Raw genomic sequence first — 10,109 nt, 5'->3', positions numbered from 1 at the left:
ATACATCATTAAAATGGTTAATAAGTAATGATTGTTAAATTGATAATAAGTAATTATCAGTTAAATTATTACTGCTGACACTGTCAGTAATAAACATACAAAACCACCAAACATTAGTTTGGTAAAGAATAATCAATCGAAAGTATAATAAACTTGCCGGGCCGATCGGTCATTATTCCGATGTTATCTTCAGGTTCACCTACTTGCCCTAATCGCTGTAAGTAAAATTTGATAATGTCAATTTAAAGTTTACGCATGTAATATATTATTCACTTTATTTAAAACATATTCTGTCTATTCATAACATACATTTTATGCCTCAAATAAGCGTTAAACACATTTCACTCTTCGCCCACTGGAAGCGCAGAATATTATTATTTTATAATTTTTGTCACTCAGCAGCCATTCCATAATATTATTGGCACAGGAAAAAATTTACCTTTACTTCTCAGTCCACATCTCTGATTTCATTATTAATTAAAGACTTTTATTATTTGTAATTACTACATAAAATAACCTATTTTTTCACCCTTGTATCCATTTGAAGTTTCGAACGCAACCATGGAAACTATGATAAACTTGATCCGGAGATGCAGGGACTTGATCGAATGGCCGATCCGAAGGCAACTTTAAAGGCGTAAAGTATGAAGATGCCCCTGTACATAGTTCTTAATACCTTACAATAGGTAAAATATGAGTAAAATAAATTTTTAACTAAGAAGAAGTTGTTATCGAAACAGCTTCATTTGTGCTTAAAGAAATAACTGTTCAACATAATATTAATATTGAATATTTAAAAAAAAATCATTTTTAACTTTATATTTGAATTTCCAATCCCACCATTGATTTACTATAAAAATAAAACAAATCAACTAAAAAGTCACATTGTACGTGACAAATATAAATTTTGTACTTAAAATAAAATAGTTCAATTTTCAGTAAAGACATTAATTTTCAACTAATGTATATAAGTTTTCTACTTAAAACATAAATCTTCATCAAAGAAGATTGAAGGTCTATAAAAAACATTGTACTCAATAAAAGTTGGAATAGTTAAATTTTAAGTTCTAAAAATTAATTTTTGGTTAAGAAAATCAATTTTCATATAAAATCTTAATTTTCCGCTGAAGAGATTAATTTTCCGCAACAAGAAACAAAGATTTTTCACAAAATACATGAAATTTTAACCAACCGTTTGAATTTCTAAAGGAATTCTCAACATACTATAAACCTAACCTAAAACAAATGTGCATCGAAAAAAAATTGTATGTAAAACACATAATTCTTCGATTTAGTGCAGTTCAATTTTTATTAAGAACATCATATTTCAACCAATTTACGCAACTTTTCCATTCTAAAGATGAATATCCCTGGAGTATATTTTTCTATTTCTTATTTAAGCGGAAGATTATATTTTTTATAGCAATCCGTAGCCGAGCTTGCTTTATTTTGTGGTCAGTTTGTAAGCATGAGATTGTCAAATTACACGCCTATTTTCTCGAAACTGGATTACTTTATCTAATCAAACTTCTCTTTCCTCAGTTTAGCAATACTTCAGCTTGGAAGTTGGCTTTTGTTTTACCTCTAAATGCTGAGTTGGATTTTATATAGTGTTTTTTATTTTACAATTTCTTTGTTCATCAGAGCGAAAGTGAACAGGAGGAAACTCAAATGCCAGTCACGATGAGAGAACCTCCGGAAATCTCATGGGAAAACACTTTAGGTGCACCAAATGGAGTACCCTTCGATGAAGAGACCAAAGTTTTGCTACGAGATTGTCTAAAGGTCTCGATATCACCGCAAACAACCTTGGCTGAACTGATAAAGCGAAGCGATTCTTTTCCTATTTCATTTCCAATTAACACCCCTCGATGTTTTGCTCTAAACAGTAGAGGAATTGGCACTGATATCTTAGAGGTTCGAACAACCCTCTTTTCTTTATATCAAGTTAACTAAATTTAATTTCCCACTCGTAATTGTATTAATTTAATACTATTTTATTTTTTAATATAGATGAACGCAAATTCAGTATATCCCTTAATTCACGAAGGAATGCTTCCTCTGATTGCTGGATGGTTAAAGTACAAAAGACAATATGGAAGTGGTGTCGAAAAGGCGATGTACAAAAATATGGGCCTCATTCAATTTATTCAACGTCTTTTGGAAAAAAGGGCTGTTTGCTTCTTGAACCCATGCGATAGTTATATGCTCATAGATAAAACTCGTGGAGATGGTGGTTGGGAATCTGTTGGCACTGAGGTTGAAAAAGAACCACTGGTATGAAAATTGTTCTTTATGATTACGGTATTGACGTCTCGCGATCTATCAGATCTCGAAGCCTTTTTTAGCTCTCCCTTAAAAATATCCTTCTTGATATCTGGTCACAGAAGAGTGATTGCTCAGATCTCGAAACCTTTTCCAGCTTTCCCTCCAAAAAAATACTCGTCAGTGACTGGTCACAGAAGAGTGATCTGTCAAAACACGAAACCCTTTTCCAAGTCTTCCTTTAACAAATATGGGTGTTATAAATTGCAGTTTCTCATTAAACTATGAGTAACTTAACGTCTTTAAGGAGTTTAGTGTAGGAAAAATGTGTGTGACCAATGGGGCGTGACCTCAAAAATGTGTATAAGAGACGTCGTTTTCTAAGAAGTAGCATGGTTAACAAAAGGATTTAAGAAAAATATATGTGGTGAAGGATGTTGCTAAGTAGTATAGCCAAAAAAAGTTGTCTAAGAACGACGTGAGTGGCTAAGAAGCGTAGTTAATATAATTTAGTATAGCTAAAGAGCATGGATAAGGGCACTGTCTGTGAAAATGGATAATGATAAGGGTGGGTCTTAGGGCCTTGCTAATTAAGCTGGGTATGATTGAGGGCATGAATGGGGAAAAGGATGTTACAAATCGTAGCTCAACAAAAGTTGACTTGGTTAAGGGGCGTTACGAAACGAAGTCAACTTGATCAACGAAATTGCGTAATTATGTATGTGACTAATCAGTGTGCGTAGTCACGGACAAGGCCTTAGCCAGAGGGTGGTCATGGGGGTTTGACCCCCCCCCCAGAAATTCTTGAAACATTTACATAATATACATATACTTTCCTGTGTGCTGCTGCATATCCCCTCTCCGAAATTTTTCCTGCTTTGTATCCCCCACCCCGAAAATTTTTTCTAGCCACGGCCTTGTTCATGGGTGTGGATGCTGGGATAGGGCATGAGTAACAGAAACTGGATGTGTTTAGTTTTAGTAGCGGCATGCAATATTTATTATTGTAACATCTTTTCAAGTTTATTAACTTTAGAAAACATTATAAAGGAGGATTTTTTTATAAAAAGCGGGCGTAGTCAACGAAATTGTTTATTTTGGGATGTGACTATACTAGTTTCCGGCGTCGAAGTAAGCAATGGGTTTGGTGGATGAAAGTGAACGTGATCAGTCTCAATTATGACATTTAATATTTTTTATTAAGACATTGGTTTGATTTTATTAGCTTACGAAAACACTGTATGGGACATTATCAACAAAGTGGGTGTGGTCAACGAAACTGTATAGTTAGGAGTATAACTCATCAGTATAGGGGTAGTGTTGACATTTTTAATGAAATTTTCTGGTATAAATACATAATATATATTTAACTAAATATCGTTTTAAGTTTATTATTCAAAAAAAAAAAAAAAACACTGTGAGGCTTACAGCACTTACAAAGAATTATTAATAATCAAAATTGCAAGCTATATCTGTTATCAATCTTTTATATTTTCCAGGTGCTTGCAAAAGTGTTGTCATATGATGAAATTAAATTGTCAGCTATGATGGTTCTGTCTTCTCACACAGAATTTATTAATGATGGTTCCCGAGAGAACAGAGGAGTAGTGTCTCCTGATCCTAAAGCTGTCCAACCCAGAGGAGTTATAATGGGACCCGTGGGAAGCAGGTTATTTTTTATATCCAATTAATTCAGAAAATTTATCAATAAGGAGGTGATCTAGTTTTTCTAATAATAAATATTTTCTTAGGTTTGAGAGGTCACAAGTTATGGAATATCAGGACGCACTAATTACTCCTTTACAGAATAATATGGATAATGGGTAAGGAAAATATTTAAATATTCAAATATGCATTAAATTAGGGCATATATAAATCAATTCTTCGGTCATTGATTTGTTTAGATATGGCCCGGATATTGATGGAACCACAGAAGAAAATCGTGGATTAAGAGTAGTATGGGCCAAATTTTATGGAGAAGAGTACCATCCACTTTATGAAGAAGCGATGAGGAAATTAAAATCAGAGGATAATAAAAGATACATTCTCATAAGAAATCAACTTATTTTCGACATCGAAAATTACATGAAAAGAACTTTATTATCTGTTGAGATAATTTTACTAGAAGCGAATACCCGAGCTGAAAAACAAAATACCACTGCTTTCGTACACGTTGTTGGATTTGGACTCGGTAAATTTGACAAAAGTATATTTCGCTAATTGCTTAAATTGATGTTTATCGTTTTTATATAATTAGTTAATTAATTGACACGGTGTTTTCTTAATTCCCTTGATTAATGACTTGTATTTACGTTCAAACTCTATTTTATATTTGGTCAAAAAATATTATCGTAAAGTTACTCTTATTAATGTTTGCGAATTAATTAAATAATGTTTTGCATGGCATACTGCATGGCGAATTTATTATGAAATTATATAATTGAAATAGCTATAAAACTTAAAAAAATAATCCTTTTTACAGGGGTTTGGAAAATTATGCAACACCAGGAAATTTATTTCCTAAAAACGTTCGAAATCGCAATCAAGAAGATGAATAAAAAGTTAAAGTATGTTTCGGATATCATGTTTTCATACTTAAGATCTCAAAAGTGTGGCGATGTTGGAGACGGGGACTACCTTGGAGGTATGCTTTAAACAATATTCTTGCTCTTTATTATAAATATAAGACGAAGGAAAAGAATAACATTTATTTTTTTTTATAACTTGAATACGATCATATTAATTTTTTTCAGATATAAAAATTCATTTTGCCATGAGGGAACCTCACAGTAGGCTCATTGGATCGGTTGATGCCAAAAAACTTCTGGTCGTAACTTACGCAGCTGATGGTAATTCTTTACCAGGTCAGAATTTTAAAAAATCTCAAAATAAATGTAGTATAACATATTATAAATACTAATTTTAATTATTATTTTTCAAGGCAACTGTTTCTGGCAAGGGTTCTTGTCAGCGAGTGGAGACCCAGCGGCTGCCTGTAGTACTCAAATTGCAGAACTTCATACTGCGAGAATAAATCCAAGAGTCAATGGAGATGGTTTACATATAGTTTCTCCAGAACACGGAATTTTGCACATTTCGGATTATGCAAAACTTCACCTTGCTTAGGTACAAAAACCAAATCATTTCCCTTGTAAATATATGCGAAAATATGTTTTTTCTTCTAATAATTTTAAATAAAACCCAAATAAATGTTTGAAGTTTATTTTTAATTTATGTCCATTTTTCTGTAGAACGCAAATGATATATTTGTGATATAAAAACAGGAAGACTTTTGACCAATTCCATTTCGAATCATGATTTGGTATTTGTATATATCATTGTTTAAAAAAATAAAGGAACAAGTAATCCAAAGCTTATAAAATAAACTTGTATTTTTTACAATATTTCGATGGTTAAATGCGAGTTCTCAAAAATGGACAGAAAGTTATTTAAAATGCAGTATTTTCCGAACGAGCATAGGTATTCGGGATTTTATTTTTTTATTCAGCGTGGAAATTTTTTTCTTTTAATTAACACAAAGAAAATTTAAAAAAATGGAAAAATAACGACTTTTTTTTAGAAATTCTTGATACTTATTTTTCAGCATACTTTTAAATATTAAAAGAAAGATAGGCTCCAGCTGGGAATATACAAAGTGCTTTTTTTAACTTGAAACTTCCAAATATCTCGAAAGATAGGCACTCTATGAAAAAATGTAACCAATCAAAATTTAATCACTCTGAGGATTACATACCGCCCCCTGGAGGTAGGGGCGGGGACAAGTTCGAAATTTTAAATGGGAACCCCTATTTTTTATTGCATATTCGTATCCTTTGGATCAAAATGCGTATGATTTGCCCAAAACATTTTTCTCGTTTCGTTATAGATGGCGCTGTAATCGGCGAAATTCAATTTTTCTGCATTTTACTGTTACTGAGAATGCACGCTCACGATTGTGCAATACTCGAAATTAGTCTTAAAACAAACTACTACTTTCAGCATAACTCAGGAACAACGACGTGGACGTAGCAGTTTTCTGTTTCCTTCGGGGTGCCTGATTAACGTGAGTCCCCTTGCCTCTTGCGATTCGGGGTGCTTGATTAACGTGAGTCCCCTCGCCTCTCACGATTCAAGGTACTCAGGGAATCATCTCTTAATTAAAGTAAGTGCTCAAAAAATGATAACCTTCGGCTTCAAAGCACTTATTAATCCGTAATTCAAATGAATCTACACAACGAAGAAGTATATGTTCTTGAATTTCAGCACATGCACTTGTAATTCAAGATCTGGTGATCTTGCAGGCCAATTTATCAGACCGTCTCTACCAATCCAGCGACCATTGACATCACGATCAGTAACTTCTCGTGCTACCACTGAATAGTGTGCCGAACAACCATCATCTTGAAACCACATGTTCTGCCGTATTTCTAAGCTGAAGTCTTCGAGCAATATTGGTAGTTCATTTTCCAAAATGTATTGATATTTTGGACCATTTAAGCTGCCTTGGATAGTGTGGGGACCGATCAGTTTGTTGCCAATTATTCCACAGCTTACGTTGACAGTCCATGGACGCTGGAGTTCGGCTTCACGAAGCCACTGCGGATTTTCAATACTCCAGTAGTGCATGTTGTGTCGATTAACTATTCCATGGTTCGTAAAAGACGACTCGTCAGAGAATAATACATCACGAAAAAAGTTAGGATTTTGTTGTATTTGTTCACGTGCCCACTGACAAAAGCTACCCCTTTTTGGAAATCAACGCCATGAAGTTTACGGATGAAATTTATTACGTTTCCAAATTTTCCAAACACTGCTCTGAGATATTCCGGAATCACGAGCAATTTCTTGTGTACTAACGTGAGGATTATTGGCCACTGCAGCTAATGCAGCAATTTCATTATTTTCTCCAGTAACTGTTATTGTACGGGTATTTTTCTTAGGTTGCACACTTCCATTGGTCTTTAAAATTTTCTAATAGTACGATCAAATGAAGCACGTGACACAATTCTATTTGGAAAACGCTGAGTGTAGAGATTGGCAGCATTATCAAGATTTCTTCCAGCTTCTCCATACACCAGAACCATTTCAATTTTTTCTCGTACGGTTAGATATTCCATTGTAAAGTTGTATTCGGAATAATCTTTGATCTAACTAAAATGAGTTTTGTCTTACATGTATTTTTTTTCTAATTTACCGTATTTAAGGAAAGAAAAAAGAAAACACTTTCATAATGTTTCGATAGCCTCGGCTGACCTCAATCGACGATAATGCCAGAGCTAAAATTTAGGAATATTCTGGAAACACTGTTAATGTAAACGTATGACTTAATAATTACTTCTCGAGAACAAAAATAAGTTTTGGCATGTTTTTCAAAATGATATGTACCAAAGAGATCCGAAGCTCTATTACCCTTATTTTTAACCTACTTCAAAAAGAAAGAGGTTCTACCTATGTTCGTCGCGATGTATTTTTTTCATCTACGAGTTTTTATTGAACTCGTTCAACGATTCTGTAGCAATTTGAAAAGTTCTATTTTCAGTGGTCAGTCATGTCACAATGAAAATGATGTATTTTGTATTGTTAATGTATTGCAGAATCGTAAGCGTGTATTCACAGTAACAGTAAAATTAAAAAAATTGGATTTCGTCGATTACAGCGCCATCTATCGCAAAACGAGAAAAATGTTTTAGACATATCATACACATTTTTATCCAAAGAATCGAAATATGCAATAAAAAATAGGGGTTCCCATTTAAGATTTCGAACTTGCCGCCACCTCCACCCCCATGGAGCGGTGTGGGGGAACCGATTTTAACATCAGTGTATGTACTCCTCAGAGTGATTAAATTTCGATTCATAAAATTTTTTCATAGACATTTTCATGAACATTTTTTTCATAACATTTTTCCATAAAAATAAGATTTTCAGAAAAACCCGAACTTCTTTCTTGCGCTCGCGATACGCCTTGCTTACAAGTTTCTGTGTAAGCTTCTTAAAATTAAAGGCCAAAATAAAGACAACTGTAATATGGCGATTGTGTATTCTCTATTGTTTAAGCTCATCACAGATATTGTGCTTTGCACTTGATTTTATCCCAAATACGAACATTTCTAAATTATGTTCAACTTTATTATATCAAATGTATATTATATGGGTACGGTATGATTGATTTTTTTCACATCACCAGCGGTTTTTTTAAAATAAAGATTTTCCAAAAAACGGGGTTTTCGAAAAACGAAACAGGATGGCTTGAATATGGCACCCCTAGAAAAAAGTAAAAATCCACCAAAAATAAGCAAGTTAACGGTATGCAAACAATTATTAATATAATTTTAAAGAATAAAATATACAGCAACCTTATTTATAATACTCGCACATCCATAGGGCTGATAATGCTCCGATCCAAACACTCTGGGATCTTTCGTTGCCGGTAGTACACTCTACCCAAGATTCCTCCTCTGGAAAAGTATAGGATCTATTGCTGAAAATGGATGCAGTACATGAATACATAAACCTATTCTTGTTAAAATTCAGAAAGTTAAAGACCTGACTGTGATTTTTTGGTAAAAAAGCGTGTCATATGATACAAAATGGACATTTAAGGCTCATCGCAAATGAACTCGAGGATAACTGTTTATATAATTTTTTATCTCACTTTTCCAATAATGCACATCGAAAAATTAAACTTACACTTTTTCCTACTACCCGGTAACAAGCGTTGAATTCAGAAAAATGAAGAATTTGTATTCCTATGAATACGCGATTTTTCCTCTGTCCAAAAATCCCCCAACGGGAACAGAAAAAGTGAAAATCCTATTCCTCTCAATCGACTTAGTAAAATTTAACGAAAGAATTTATTTAGCCTATTTTAATTATTAAATCTTTTTATAACTTATGAATTCGAAAAATATTCAAAATTAATTTTAATTAATATTATAATAATTCATTTGAACGTCTTAAAAAATGCAATAACAAAATATATGCAAATTTGTGAATTTAAATAATTTTAACTCTAGAGAGGCAGAGTTGAATTGGTGAGAATTAAAATTTCAGAATTTACGTTCCGCATAAAGGAATTAAAATAACTTATTACGCATATTTTGTGAATTTATTAGAAGGAATTAAATAAAATCAAAATATGACCACTTCTGAGGAATAAAAAATATCTCTGTCAGGTACGTTACCAGTACAATTAGAAGGAATTAAATTTGTCGAAAACACGCTCTTTTTGGGAGAATAGAAAACTGTGTGGCGATCGCTATGGAAATAGAAGTGAATAAGTTTAGCAGGTATCTTATTCCTATTGTGGCATTTTATACAGATGGAAAAATCGCGCATTCAAAATAATAGAATAATCTTCACTTTTGCGCTGAAATCTGCAAATATTAATTTTTCTCTATTCTACGCTTATTACAGGGTATACTAAAGAGCATTCCACTCCTACTATTACTAATGAAGTACACGTTTTAGTTTTTCAGAAATCCAAGTGTGCCATATTCGAGCCATTTCCTCTGCAAATTTTATTTTTAATGATTACTTTAATATATGTTTCTTATTTTGCATTGAATGTTATTCTCAGCTACCCTTAAAAATGTACCAATTTAATAAATTTACCTTATTACAACTCATAATATACATTGGTATCGAAACAAAAATATTTTCACTGTCTTGTTTTTATAATAAAAAAACAGTCGCTCGTGCGCGCGCTATCGATGGCAGCAAATGTGAAATAGAAAGACACTTTGCTTGCAGCGTCATGTCACTTCGTCTATTCGGTATTTTCACAATTATAAAGGATATACAAGATCATACAAGAAATCGAAAATATAGGAAAAATGGACTGA

The 10,109-nt window shown here is 32.9% G+C and overlaps 1 protein-coding gene across 5 annotated transcripts in view; it reads left to right on the top strand.

Moving 5' to 3' along the window:
• The window catches only part of LOC117179704, a 107,454-nt gene that overhangs the window by 40,908 nt on the left and 56,437 nt on the right, over positions 1–10,109 (top strand). For 2 of the 5 annotated variants that reach the window (XM_033371735.1, XM_033371738.1), the window contains exons 2-9: positions 1,645–1,917; positions 2,014–2,277; positions 3,765–3,934; positions 4,017–4,088; positions 4,170–4,471; positions 4,748–4,909; positions 5,019–5,129; positions 5,207–5,483. In XM_033371735.1, coding sequence (XP_033227626.1) covers positions 1,645–1,917; positions 2,014–2,277; positions 3,765–3,934; positions 4,017–4,088; positions 4,170–4,471; positions 4,748–4,909; positions 5,019–5,129; positions 5,207–5,391 — 1,539 coding nt within the window. In that variant the 3' untranslated portion in view covers positions 5,392–5,483. Of the gene's footprint in view, positions 1–1,644; positions 1,918–2,013; positions 2,278–3,764; positions 3,935–4,016; positions 4,089–4,169; positions 4,472–4,747; positions 4,910–5,018; positions 5,130–5,206; positions 5,484–6,264; positions 6,286–10,109 lie in introns of those variants that run through there. The other 3 variants (XM_033371736.1, XM_033371737.1, XM_033371739.1) reach the window with 3 other exon arrangements.

Source organism: Belonocnema kinseyi, chromosome 9, assembly GCF_010883055.1.
Source record: "Belonocnema kinseyi isolate 2016_QV_RU_SX_M_011 chromosome 9, B_treatae_v1, whole genome shotgun sequence".
Classification (NCBI taxonomy): Eukaryota; Metazoa; Arthropoda; class Insecta; order Hymenoptera; family Cynipidae; genus Belonocnema; species Belonocnema kinseyi.
This window is presented reverse-complemented; position numbering and strand designations above follow the sequence as displayed.